At 32.6% G+C, this 14,994-nt stretch overlaps 1 protein-coding gene across 4 annotated transcripts in view; it reads left to right on the top strand.

Moving 5' to 3' along the window:
• LOC148618138 (uncharacterized) overlaps positions 1–14,578 on the top strand; it is a 45,219-nt gene extending 30,641 nt beyond the window's left edge. For 2 of the 4 annotated variants that reach the window (XM_088586033.1, XM_088586032.1), the window contains 2 exons: positions 1,902–2,016; positions 3,435–3,576. In XM_088586033.1, coding sequence (XP_088442159.1) covers positions 1,902–1,968 — 67 coding nt within the window. In that variant the 3' untranslated portion in view covers positions 1,969–2,016; positions 3,435–3,576. Of the gene's footprint in view, positions 1–1,619; positions 1,679–1,901; positions 2,017–3,434; positions 3,637–13,635; positions 13,748–14,113 lie in introns of those variants that run through there. The other 2 variants (XM_088586035.1, XM_088586034.1) reach the window with 2 other exon arrangements.
• Positions 14,579–14,994: the final 416 nt, after the last annotated feature.

The raw sequence follows: 14,994 nt of genomic DNA, 5'->3' as shown, positions 1-14,994 counted from the left end.
AACATATTTTATTTTAATTACAAAAGAAAAACAACTACCGAAAGGACGACAGAACAAGACAGGTTTGAACATCCAGTACATTTTATTTGTGATAGCCTACAAAAAAAACAACAAAATTATGTTTCGTCAAAAATAAAATATCTGTGATAAAAATGACTTCTCTCAAAAGGATGTTTTTGGTCTTTATTTTTAGAATATATCTGTTGAATTTATTTGTTCCTTTCAATGTTCTTTCAAGTCAAGACATGTGTAGCAAATTTCCCTTTACAATCTTTATAAAAAAAACCTTCAACAAGATGAAGAAACTTTTATGTAAATGGCATTATCAATTACTTCAGGCCAAGTCTGTTTTAAAAGAGATAGAAGGTATGCTACATGAAAAATATAACATCATCAAATCATAAATAAATTACTATTTTTTGCGTAACCCTATTGACCAATGTAAAATTGTATATATGTGAAATGACCATCAAAAAGCAAAAATAAATAAGATAAAAATGTAAGTGTCCTGCAGGTCATTGCAATGATTTTTTTATATAAAAAGCAAGCGGTGAAAGTTTTAAAGGGCTCGTGATTTAATGTAGTCTACGACTATACAAGGAATGTGAATTTTCAGCTAAAGAATTAGACTAAAAATAGCAAAAAGAAGATCTGGCGGCAACTTAGCATTATATACCATTCTCATCAATTATTATATCAAAAGGCTTTCTTGTGAATGCAGACAAGATTTTGTTTTGTTTTGTTTTGTTTTTGTATTTTGTTTTTTGTTTTTTTTTAAATTGATAATCTAGTCAAAGGTAGAATCGTATATGGTTAAATGGAGTTTGAAAACATAAAAAATAAAATTCATACTTGATTTTAAAGATAAAGATATTTTTGAGTTATTACTATATAAAATTAACATAAAACTATTTAAGTACCAGTCGTTTTAAGAATCATGCAAATCTGTTATATGTGTTACATTCCCAAAAGGCACATTTTTATTTTCGTTATCAAGATTTTGTATATGTCTATATGATGAATTATACAATTGTTCATTCCAATTTGTCTGCTCTTAGGCGATAATTCACATTGATAATCAAATGCTTTCTGTAGTATTTTAGTGTAAAAAAGAGTAATCTCCCTTCATTTTGAATTCTACATAACATACTATATGATTTATATCTCTTGTGCGCATGGATAATATGTTAGACTACATGTTGTTATTCATTTTTAACATGTAGGCTTTCCAACCCGTTATCACGACTCTTTGCTTGAGTGCTACATAAAAAAAAACATTTAACCCTCACCGTTATTAGATCATTATTTAAAGCTAGATCAAAATTTAAAGAAAAGGGTGACATTACGAATCTTAAATTGTTATGTAGGGCTAAGTTGTATTGTAAATTAAAGAAATGTCATTTGTTAGTGGTAAATTGGTGCATTAAAGTCTTAAAATGTTGAGTGCTCTCCTTAAAGGACTTTGACATTAGATATTTATTTACTTTTGCAGTCTTTTTTAGTATGTGTGGCACATATCTTAGACGTTACCAAATAAATGAAAGTCTGACCATTAAGGGAATTACACTGCACAATAAAGCCTATATATGTTAAGTTTCTGCAACTCAATTTTTTGGAGCAGATGTTTCTCATGTATATGTTGGTGATATGTTCTACATGTATATCAAGTATATGGGATGTATGTATACCATACAATTATAAGAATTAATATAATATTGAGCCAAGCACACAATGTAATGGAAACTAAGAGACTGGTTTTGTTAAAAATAAAAAAAAAGAGTCAAATCTGTTCGTAACTTACTTTTATATGACAGCATCGGTGTTACCCTTATATAACCTGTTATATACTATTTAGATCGGTTGTTTTTTTTTGGGTTTTTTTTTTTTTTTTTTAATTTTAGCAACGTCCTACAAGCTTCTACCAATATCATGTACAGCGTATACAGGAACCTATCGAACATCAGATGATAATTATATCTCTTTATGGTCGCAAAGTGAAACTGTCAGAGATGGCGTGTAAGTATTTCATTTATGTTTTGAACAATGCATCTTTATAATAAATTGACGTCGCAACATAGTCTCCCTTTTTCCTGAGAAGGAGCGCTTCATTATACGAACCATTACTAAAATATAATATTTTAGTGTATACTTTCGTCTTTAAAAAGAGTGAAACCGATACAATTATCAAATACAGTGAAACCTATCCATACCAAACAGTATTGATACTTCAGGTTTGTGTTCGGTTTACACATATGTTCGGTTTTCTCGATATCATAACCAGACAGATTCAGTCTTCTTTGAAGTCTCAAACCGGTAACTGCAGTAATTTTATACTGCAAAGAGACTACGATTTGTCTGTTTGGCTTATGTTTTGACAAATTCAATCTGTCACCCTTAAGATGGTTTTATAAGGATTGTCAGAATATTGGTCTGCCGATTAAACCTGAAGTTTATAAAAGATTCTAATATAATATTATGATGGACAGGTTTTAAGGTAGAAAAATAATTAAATTATCCAGCCACATTTCTATGATTGTTTACTGAATTGGCATTACATGACCGATAAGACCAGTATGAAGAAGAAATGAATTATTATTTCAACTGTATAGTAAGGTTGAGGGATGAAAATGAATTATGCATGCACATGTCCGAGATTATTATACTTGTTAAATTAGGCTTCTGGAACAGGGTTATGTTGGTATAGATTGAAGTCATCATTTCAGAAGTTTAATGGTCGTTATCATGAACTCGTGGAACGGTACTATGTAACCATTTGCACTGTGGAAACATATTTGTTCAACATGTTATAGTTTTCCTTTTCTCTTTTGTTTACCCTGGACTTTACTTTTTAAGAGCAACTCGTTGGGGTTCTAGAAAAGCAGAGGACGCTTACGCTACCGGTGCAGTTGGTCCATGCTCCCAGTTGTTAATGGAGTCCGAGTTGCTCATTTACTTTTGTTACTTTGTATCACTTATTTTATTTATTATAAGTTTTTTATTGTGTTTGTCTATTTCCAATGTCGGATATTTCCCTTGGATTACATTCTTTTGATTTCCGCTAGAATCTTTGTTCCATTGATTACCTTAGGGCAGTTTAGATGAAGTAAAATCAATTTAACAAAAGATTTAATTTTAAATTAATGCTTTAATTAATTCATTCACCCACAATGTACTTATCTTTTGGCAGTTCATTAATTACTGGTGAGTGAGCAATCGACCTCAGTTTTAATTTTGTTGGTATCAAGGATCTATTAACAAAATAAATCACTTCGGAATTCAGAATTGACAGGTAAAATTACTGCAGTTTGAATAGGAAATTTTACGGGACTTTTAAATTAGTTCGGATTAGAGTGAAATTCGGTTTAAACAATTTTTACTGTATTGTTTTACAGATCTGAGCTGTCTTTTCTTAGAATACCCTTTTTATACATTAGGTACAAGTGTGTCTCCAAAGAGGCTAAACAGTTCAAAGTTATGGAGAATTTTATAAGGAACGACAATCAAATGGTACACACTAAACTTCATGGTTTCCGCTTTACAAATGCACGTGCAGATAGCACTGATGACATTACTGTTACATGCAAAGTCCGTATATGCACACAAATAACGACTGGAGGGTCCGGCGAATGTGATGATGTAAGTTATCTTTTTTAAAAAAATGAGTCAATTATTAATTTACTCAATTGTGAAATAGTTACTATTTCGTTTTTTTCCTTAAATATATGACAGTCATTAAGATGGTAGTCTTAATGCTAATGTGAAGCCAGAGTGTATTATTCAGATTTATTCTCTGTAAAAACATAAAATGAATATTGGTTTCCGCAGAATCCTTAAACCAGTCTGTGTAAAAGATCAAGATGAAGAAAAAATATCATTCTTTCTACTACCGAGTGTTAACAATTTATTTGGCTGACATTCTCCATCACAAAAACGTTACTAACAACTTTCCCTCAAATCAATACCGATTACATCACTTATTGGCTGCATAATTTTTCAAAGACCCGATGTAACATAAAAATATTGTCTATTATACACGACACACATGTTGTCGTACCAACAGACAAAGAAAAAAAATATATATTGTTTTTGTCTTTGTCTTCAAAACGTATTACATCCAATGTTTATTATCAGAGGTAGACATAGAAAATAAACGCAGCAATAAGATCTATACTGCCACTACACTCTCAAAAGAAGAGTTAGTGGAAAACCATAAAACTGTGCCATCCTCTTTTGGCCTCTATACCACAGACGATGATTGTGATTTACCTTCTATGTACTGGATTCCAAAAATCTGCAGAAATCCATACAAACAACAATATACAGCTGGATCTGCAAAATGTGCCACCAAACCTCTTTCAAAACGTTTAACTTTATCTATACTCACAGCGTCAAATAGGGACTCCCGTCCTACCACACTTGTTACTCTCGTAGTGGTATTAATTTAATATGGATCCTGAAAAAAAAAATTCAAATTTCCCCATATTCAGTTAAAAGCCCGACTCAAAAACATTTTGCATCGTTTTTACTCCAATAAAAGACGATACATCTAGATACAAATGAATATGTAGTTCTTGGTACAGGTTACTCATACTTTGTAACAAATAATTCAAAATAATCTTCCAGTTATATATCGAAGAAAATGTTTTGAAAATGCTGGAATTTGTTTTCCACGATATTTGTCCAGTGTGGTGGACGCGCTTTTCAACAAAGGGGCGGCATTCCAATGGGAACAACGTGTTCTCTTCTACTTGCTGACATATTCCTTCACTCCTATGTGACTGACTTTATAAATGATTGATCCAAAAAAAGAGCATCGTTTAGCAAGATTCACTCCTCTAAAAAAATGATTTGAAAACAAAAAAGCACAATTATAGGCCATCAATATAGTAATTGTAGCAAGAAATCTATGAACAATGGCTCACTAGTAATACACCCACTTTCACTAAGATATAATGAAAATAATCAACGTCCTCGGTGAAAAGGAAATGGATCCATCTGTATAGCATACCTACAGAAAGAATGTATAAAAACTTCCAGCCCCTGTGATAAACAGTTTCTGAGAAAACTGTGACGAAAAAAAATCATTACGAGCGGAAATACGGACAAGGGTTTAACAGTATACCCCTGTTTGGGTTCGGATATAATAATTTAAACTAGTGGTTCAGAAAGTATAGTTGATACTGTTCAATGTTGCAAACTTCACTTGTAATGGATACAAAGTGATATTAGCTGTGGAATAGGTCAGCTTGAATTAGGGCAATGCGACGTTTCGTCCAGATGAAACAATACTGACGTTTTGTTGAAACCTGTGTAGCATTAGTAAATAAATTTAATCATTCCATCCATTCATTCATTTATCATTTCTTTTCCGATTTTATTTATTTCAGCCTCTCTCCTTGCTTCCACATCATCATCAAGGCATTTGAGTTGTTTGCTTTTTCTAGACACAAGAAGCTACCAGGAGCCCGAATCGCTTAAATGTTAGCCTTTCAAAGACAATAACTCTAACAAGGAGTTGTCTGACAACTTTGACTTAAAGGAAGACCATGTAGAACTAATCATAAGGATCATTTCATTAATTGAAAGTTTCTTTCCATCTATTATATTTTTCAAAGAGCCGTGCGAAAACTTTGAACGCTCCAGACTTTTTTAGGCCTTATAATACAGTACCTGTATGAGATAAACTTCCCATTTTATGGGGATGGTGCATTGGGGTATTGGGCATTGGCAATTGGGCTAGAAAACAATTGGTCAATCTAAAAAAAAGTGTTCTGCCTTTTTCTGCAAGCAATGTACCTTCCTATGAGAGCAATTGAAAGAGTTGAAACGTCATTTGGAATAATTTGATAACAGGTGTCGCAGTTCATTATTTCTTGACATTTTTTTAATAATGAGTACATTTATACAATATTTTATTTTTGGTCATCATAGATTAAACATGTTAACGATTTCTAAACATATTGTTATTTAAAAATTTGGACTGAAATAATTTGGTGTCACAGATACTCGCATGATTTTAATATCGGCATGTTAAACAAATTGAGCAATGATATTAAGACCATTTCCAGAATTTGATAATTTGACACATGCGGCTTTGTAATGTTTGTCAGTTTCACTAACATATATCAGACCACATAAAATAAACTAAATACTGTAAATTACATTTTTTTTGTACAACAGTCTAAACCGTCGTAAGAATAAGGAAAATAGGTTTTGCCTGTTAGAATATTGGTAAATTTAGGTAAATTGGTTATCATATCACATATTTTAGAAGTAGACTTTTGCTAGTTTTGGATCTGAATTTAGAAATATGATTGACGGTTTCTTTAGGAATAGGTTTTTTCCGAATATCGGTAAAGGTGATGCTTGAGTGTTTTAAAATCTTGTTAGAAGTAGGTGTTTTAGAACAATTATTACCTTCCGGCTGAACATTATTCATTTTTAGTGTATCCTGTAGGATATTTGTTGGTACAGTATATTCGTTTACCACTTTTTTTCCTGGGTGTGTAAACGAGACCTTTGATAACCGAGGTGAAGTCTTAGCCTGTGTGTTCTTATCAACATTGTCATGCATGCTTTTAATAAAAAAAAAAGCTACCAAGTTGTATTACCGTGCGTTGATACCACATGTCTACAAGCAGTAGTGATATTATGGTTGTAGTATATGAGGCTAACAACAAAATTATCAAACACTAATTCAATTCATGATCAAGTCAGGTCCTATATAAATATAGTAAAAACAGATATTACATCACTGGAACAGCTGGTACAGCAATGGTACAGACTTGGTACAGGCATTTCAAACAAAATGGGGTGTAAATTCTTGCGCGCTAAACCTCTTTCTTTTAACTTTTAACTTCTATACTCACAGCTGTCAAAGAGTGTCTGCAGTCCTACTACAACACTTGTTATCCCAGTAGTGATATTAATTCAATGTGGATCCTGAAAAATTCGAATGATCTTTTGGAGACAATCAGTTTAAGACTTTTATCAGAATATAATAGCATTACAACCTATGATTTTTCGACACGGTATACTTCTTTTCCCCATACTCAGCTAAAATCCCGCCTTAAAAACATTATACACCGTTGTTTTTCCAAAAAAGATGGAACACCTAGATATAAATTTATAGAATTTGGTAGAGATTCCTCATACTTCGTAAGACATAATTCAAAATATACAGAAGATGTTTACAAAATGTTGGAATTTTTAATCGACAACATATTAGTCCAGTGTGGTGGACGCACTTTTTCAACATACTGTCAGCATTCCAACGGGAACAAATTGTGTTCTTCTACTTGCTGACATATTCCTTTACTCTTATGAGGCTGACTTTATAGCTCATCTGACCCCAAAGAAAGAATATCGATTATTTAGATCCTTTAATCTCAGTTTCCGCTATATAGATGACGTATTATTCTTTAAACAACCATAATTTTGGGGAATTGATACATCGCATCTACCCCAAAGAAATTGAGATAAAGGCTAAAACCACTAATTCAACTTCCCATAGGCTTCTGTGCTAATTGCACTATATTCAATGGCTTCTCTGGACTTTACCTTAACTTTAACCTGCAAAGGACTATATATATCAGCATGATTCTACATACGTCAGCTCACAATCCTCAGAATGGCATGGTTAGCAGACTTGCACTGCATTACTGGTCACCGGAAGCGAAAGGTCTATAAATAGTATGGGATATCCCAGTGTTTTTACAAGACAGGGGTATATTTAGAAATCATTATGGAGATTAGGCCTCACATCACAAGAAGCAAAATGCACCTATATAATGTACAAAAATGTTTTTCCTTTCAGAAACTGTTTAATATTTAAAATAAAATGAGAACTTTTTCACAGCACTACGAGAAACAGGGGTAATTTCTGCGTAGGACTATTTTTGCGTACGTTCCAAATGCTCATTGGTTGAATTGGTGGTCTGTAACCTAAAGATACTACAGACACTGCGAAGTCAGCCTCATATCTTGACCTACACTAAGAAATCGATGGTAAAGGAAAACTATTGACCAAACTTTTCGAAAAACGTGATAACTTTTCATTCCGAATTGTCAACTTTCCTTTCATCTGTGGCAGCATCCCTTTACGCCTGAACTTGCCGAGACTACGCAGACTTTTTGTATCGCGCTAGAATTCTAACAAAAAGGCTTCTGGAGCAGGATTATGTTGCTACAAGATTGAAATCATCATTTAAAAAGTTGTATGATCGTCATCATGAACTCGTGGATCGTTACGGTGTACCCATCTGCGCTATGAAAATTGATTTGTTCAACTTGTCATAGTTTTCCTTTCTTTTTTCGTCTACACCGGACTTGACTTTTTATGAGCAACTCAAGAAAAGCAGAGGACGCTTACCCTTCCGGTGCACCTGGTCCATGCTTATTTGCTTTTGTTACTTTGTATGTATGATTTTAGTAACTTTATGTTCTTTGTTATGTATGTCTGTTTTCCATGTCTTTGTCCCTGGATTACATTCTTTTGATTATCTCTATAACCTTGGTTCCCTTGATTACTCTTTTAACAAAACTACTGGCTTTATCATTTTTGTATGAATTACATCTTTTTGCTGGTAAGAACAATCCTTTTTACAATAGAAGAGCTCATATTCCGGTTCATGCAAAAATCAGTTTCAATTTCTATGTAGAATTTGCTGACAGTTGCGTTTAACATCTACTATTTAGACATGCAAAACATTTTGCAAGCTTAAGCACTACAAAATGAAATGTCGACCTTGACCTTTGAAGCGTCGACATTATACAATTAAAAAGTAAGTAATAAAAGTACACACTGAAATAATTTTATATAAACTTATAGCAGCTTTTTGACGTGTCGTGTCATCTGTTCATACTTTTAACGCCGTAGTGTTTCATTGTTGATTGATAGAGATATTTTGATTTTGTTAGTGATATGTTTCCCTAAAATGTAATAAACCAAAACATGCCAATGAATAAGCTGCTGCAAATCAGCTTGCTTCGAATTTAGTATCGCAAACTGTTTAGAACCGCTAGTACTTTGATTCAATTAATGCTAGTGAGATAGTTTCACGAATCATTGTTTTTGCCACCTTGAACTCTTTCGACTTCTCCAGAGTCTTACCAGTTACCAAACGTTTTGTTGTGTCAGTAAAGTCGGTTTTTTTTCTAGCGATATAAAATGTCAGGTGCATATGTTGATATGATACCGCAAGTGATACCATGAATTGAAATTTAACAGATAATTTTATAACATGAAAGTTGAATGCTTAGTTATGCTTACATTGTAGGCTTTATTGATATTTGTAGACACACCTTCCCTTCTATGTATTTGGACACTCTACATAACTTCACCAAATCTAGGTTTTGATTTTTGTTAGTCATCGATGTGGGATCGGACAAAAGACTGCCAATTTCCGAAACTGTGAACTAGATAATGCATCACCACATGTATTATATTTAGAGTGGATATAAATGGCTTTGATCTGCGTACTTTGTTCAAACTCATAAGCACGATGTGTCTTACTAGATTCATTTTTTTGTAGATTTACTTTTGTTCGTGTTGATTATATGTACAACTGCTTGATTGTCTACGTGGAAAAGTACTGTTTAGTTTGTGAGGAATGAAGAATAGCCCCATGTGCTGTAAATACATTTCCCAGAACAATGAATCCAATTACTTCAATTTTTGCCGCCACTGGTGTCTTTAATATAATCGAGCATTTCATTTCAAGTCTAAATATTATCAGTTATAACTTTGATACCGTTGAACCCTGTAAGAATTGAAACCAGACTTTCAAGTTATCGACAGAGCTGTGTCGAACTCAACAACTGTCTTCATCAATGAAATCATGAACAGTTTTACTTTCGGGGTAACAAAAATAATAAACTATTTTCTTTTTTTTTATGGGGGCAATGAGCCGAGTGGAGAAACTTAAGGGTATAGCAAAGGTAAGATCATAAAATTGCCTGCCTCCCAATAAAGTTTAATTCCTTTGTTAAAATTTGTCATTTATCTTGTTGTGTAAATGCTCTGCACTTTTTAGGTGTAGAATTTCCATGGTAAGTCTGAATTCTGAATATCGTAGCGGAAAACCATATGATAAAGACTCTGATGATGTCACGTACAATCTGTTAATTGAGAGTAATCTTTGATAAATTCATGTAGAATTGTTTTCGTAATGGTTGTTTTCCCAAAAAGTATAAGTGAGAACAGTCAGCGCATTTGTTGTAGTTCCGACAATACGTGGTCTGAGTACTAACATTAGGTGATTGAGCAACTGGCCTTTGCTTAATACTTTGCACGGAATGTTTTGGTTTATGCTTTTGGGTATGTATTGTTTAAGAGATCACCCACTATAATGGCGGATTAGGTTACCACGTGTATATGGGCTGGTGATATAAAACAACCAGTACTCTCCTTGTATGTTACCCATGATAATGGTTGGTTCTTTTTAATTCTGGTCTCAAATGTTCATCCGATTTAGTCCGTTTACTGAACCTTGATGTAGTTAGCCTTACATAACGCATGTAATAGATCATTTCTTGTGCCTTGGTTGAAAGTCTAAGTTAACGTTTATATAGATTACAAATACAAATGTCCAGTCCGTTGTGGACAAACAAGTTTTGGGAGATTTTTTTTTAATCCAAAACTTTTCTCCTTTATACCTTATACCTCTTTTGTTGTCTTAGTCAAATATCTGTGTGTTTTTAGGAAAACAAATCACTCGATAAATGCATTATTGTATATCTTCTTTTCCTCTCATGTCACATAGAGAACCTCTCATTATGTTCTGGTTGTCATAGCTGCGACAAAATTTATGAACATTGTTTTCACCAATAGAGAGCACAGATTTATTTTCTGAAAGACGATACAAATAATGCAATACATGCAAGAAAAAGACAAATAGCAGCAACAACAATTCGTTATTGTTCACAATCAGATAGTGTATTGTTATATCCTAATTAATTTGCCCTTGGTTTTTGTGTGTCATTACAATATTCGTCTAAAACATGCCAGTGCTAGCCAATATATTAACAAATCGGAATTAATCAATAATAAACTGCACTGCCGCGACACTTTTTCTGTTAGTTTGATTATTTGTGTGCGATTTTTTTTTCTTGGTTCGAAAAATGAATTTGCCATAGGCTTTCAAGACTGTCCAGAAAAAAACATAACGGTTACTAACAGTAGCCATGTGTCGCGAGAATTTGTTCTTAAACCAGTTTAGCTGTCCAAACATGAATTTGCAAATTTGGTATAAACACTTGTTACTTAGATGTGGATTACATGTAGCATGATAGATATATCAATGTAGTTGTTGCCAATCTTGCGCCAAGGTAGTTCGGTTCTGCACGTTCAGTTTATATTTTACTTATGTCTAATGGTAAAGCAAAATATCGTTTTCTACATGTAACATCAAATGAGACAACAAAAGTGCGTTTTCAGGCTAACATAGGTCATAAAAGTATTAGTATTGACTTTGAAAAGAGTTCGTTTATTCCTTGTTAAAACGTTGAAACAGTATCAAAATCGGCTACAACATGCAGACAATGGAAATAGCAGATTTTACAATTATAACTCCTTTGCTCCTTGTTTTACACATATCTTGCTCTGGAGGGAAACAACGAACGTCTTTTATCGGAATTTTTTAGGTCTCGTTTGATGACATCACTCAAATGTATATCATACATTCTAAGGAACAGTGAACTCAAATAACTTGAACTTCTTACTGTTTTACGAAATAAGATCAGTTATGGCGAAATGTACCAAATGCACCATCGTATAACCTAAATACAAAATTGCAATTACTTTCGCAGATTACCAAAAAAGAAGTTCAATAAAGTTAAAACGCCATTTATTAAGCTCTGGAAGGCCCGACCAAATAAAAACGGCAACAGAACTATTGTATACTATATTGTGTAACACAATTTGCAGTACATTCTATGTATATAACACGCCCCGTGTAGGGCCTGGTGTCAAATGAATAGGCCTGCAGCAGCGTTAAGCTTGCTGTAATAGGTGACTAAATAGTGATCAGAAACCTAGCCAGGAGCAACTGTGGACAGAGCGTCCATGGCGGTGGAATGGGGTACCCCTGGTGTGTTACATGCTGTGGTTGTTAGGCTATAATACGGAAAACCTGACGACAATCTAGTGGTGCACCGTGTTGGGAAAGATGCCACGTTCCTCGCACGTTAAAGAACTCTGCTGTGATATTCGATAGGAGTAGGAACCTTTGCGCTTTGCCACAGGAGGCTAAATTGCTCGAACCTGCCCATACCTTCCTTTTTCTAGTGGCAATCAAAATTTGTTGACCCTTTTATCTTTGTGTCCTATCCCGTTTTCATTCCATCATCATCATCATTTCATGTTCATTTTATCATCCGTTTCATGTTCATCGCCGGAATATATATAGCTGAAAAATTGCTGCTCGGGGAGTTAGACTTCACTAATCAATTGATCAATCATGTATAAATCACCGCCACCATATAAATAATGTAATATAAAGTCTTTGAATCAGCAAAAGGGAGCTTCTCTTGGAAAACAAAAAAATATAGAGAAAATTAAAACAGAAAAGCAATTTTCTTCTTTGACCACCGACATAGTACCATATTGAATCGACCTTCGGACTCAAACATTCCGACATCTAGAATATCTTCTTTAGCTTAAACTACTGATTTAATTCTTTCTTTTTGTTTGACTTGATCATTAATTGACTAAGAATTTTTACAATACCCATTTAATACATCTCTCAATTTTAATATTCTTAGTGAAAGAAGTAGTAAGTTGTAAAAAAATGAACGTTGGCTATTTTGATCTGGAATTAAAACGTATCAAACAGATTTGGTTCAATTTTCAAAATCAATACTTAAAACAAATATCTAAATAAGAATATATAATAAAAAAAGTACACACTATAATTTATTGCCAAAATGCAACACAAGAGTATATTTATTTTTACGTACCCTTGTAATTGACTAAACACGCGTTTCACATTATCAGGTAGTTTATATCACCGATTTTATCCTTTTTGTTTATAAACTAAATACTTTTTTAACATAACACAATATTAAGAGGTACCTAGTTGCAATATCTATAATTTAAGCCCATAGTTGTCGATAGAATGCAAGAGTGTAATACATTTTACAAAAATGATCTTAAAATTAGCACAAAATATACTGTCTGCTAAACTACTATAATTTCAGCTGACAATATTTAATTTAGAATTAATATTGCAGCTTAGCCTACTTTAAAAGACATAAAAATCATTAAATATAAAATGTTGGTTTCATATTCAAAATGTACTAAATACTCATCTTATAGCCTATACTTGTGAAGGAATACAAGAGCGCCCTTTCAAAGCGCAAAAGTTTATTAATTTTGACAACACGTTTGCTCGACAATTCTTAAACCTTTTTACACATTTTGTAAAGTTATCTAAACTAGAGCTGTTTTATACTGTTTTTTCATTTCTGCTATCCTATTATTGTGTTGAACTTGAAGAGAAGTTTGATTTTAGTTTAACATGATTCAGTACACTTGAATTGTGTTGCTCCTAAGTTAGTCAGTAAAGCCTGTGTAATCAAACATTGCACCGTAGCATATAAACATAAGATGAATGATCTTTTTTTTCAATATAAAAGAAGTGTGGACTTCCCCAGATCAGAAGAAGAAAACGCGAAGCCTGGCACTCGCACACAAGTTCCATCTCAAAAACCATCAAAGTTGCTAATCTAAGAAGTTCCAACGATGCAAGTAAGATAATTTATCATTATTTCGAACAAATAGCATGAATTGAAAATTGTAACATAAGGTCATTAAACATTTGTATAGTTGGGAATACTAACTATTTACTTTCATTATGCGTAATGCATTTTAAATCAATTTGATACAAATTATAACGTCACGGCAAAACAACTAGTTTTCGCAACCTAGAAAAGTTTTTTTTTTTCAAACCATACAACTTTCCCTTTTTATCACGCGTTCAATTTAAAAAAGTGACACTAACGTTATATGTATACTATGAATATTCATAAGAAAAGAAGGAACAGGTATAATCAAATGTATGAACAATTATAACTAAGAACGAATAAACACATTTTGATTTGATCTATTTTGTAGGTAATTTCTCCACAAACTTTGGATTGACATATACCGCCTTACTGATATCAATAACCATGTTCAGAAAGTTGGGAAGAGTGAACGATTCATAAAAGTTATTGCAATAAACGACTATACAAGAAGTAAATAGAGAACATCTTAAAAAAATAATGATGACAAATAAATGTGTAAACAGCAAATAGTATATCATTCTATGGTAGTAAGTTCAGACATTTCTTCTTTTTAATCGCCATATTACTACGAGTAGTCTTTTTCTTGATCATTTAGATATTCAAAATTAAAAGGTACTAAAAGTATAAAGTTTTTAAAATGAAAAGCATCTAATTAATATAACTCAAATCATCTACCTTTTTATCAACATCAATTGTTTTTGTGAGTGATATTTTTTTATTTCCAAACCATATACAATTTATTCATATTTTATTATATATTACCTAATTCTCTCATTTTTAAAAAGTTTAAACATCATGGTATCTATTCAATTCTGAAATTATTAATATCTTGATATGTTTCATTTATTACACATTAATAAAAGATACTGAAACAAATACGTCTTTTCAAGTTTCTTCAACGGAAATTAATAAAGTAAAGACAATGCTACATTGTTAAATGTGTACAAAGGTTGTATTTCAGAAGAACCGAAGCAGTTGGTTAATCAAAGGAAATATGATTCGAGCGAAAATGGAAAAAAAAAATTTTGAAACGACCAAAAATTTGCATCGGAAATTTGACAGTTCTAACATTGTTGGGAATTTTTCAGACCCTTCTATAATACTTATATTATCTTTCCTTATGAATTTGATCCGATGGATCAGTGTAGCGAATAGAGTCGTCACATTCTGAGACGTTTGCTTAATATTGATTTTGTTGTGACATGCATC

The sequence above is a fragment of the Perna viridis genome, chromosome 5 (assembly GCF_037379345.1).
Source record: "Perna viridis isolate PV_CMFRI_1.1 ecotype Kerala chromosome 5, ASM3737934v1, whole genome shotgun sequence".
NCBI lineage: Eukaryota > Metazoa > Mollusca > Bivalvia > Mytilida > Mytilidae > Perna > Perna viridis.
Note: the sequence above shows the minus strand (reverse complement) of the source record. Positions and strands in the feature narration are given on the sequence as shown.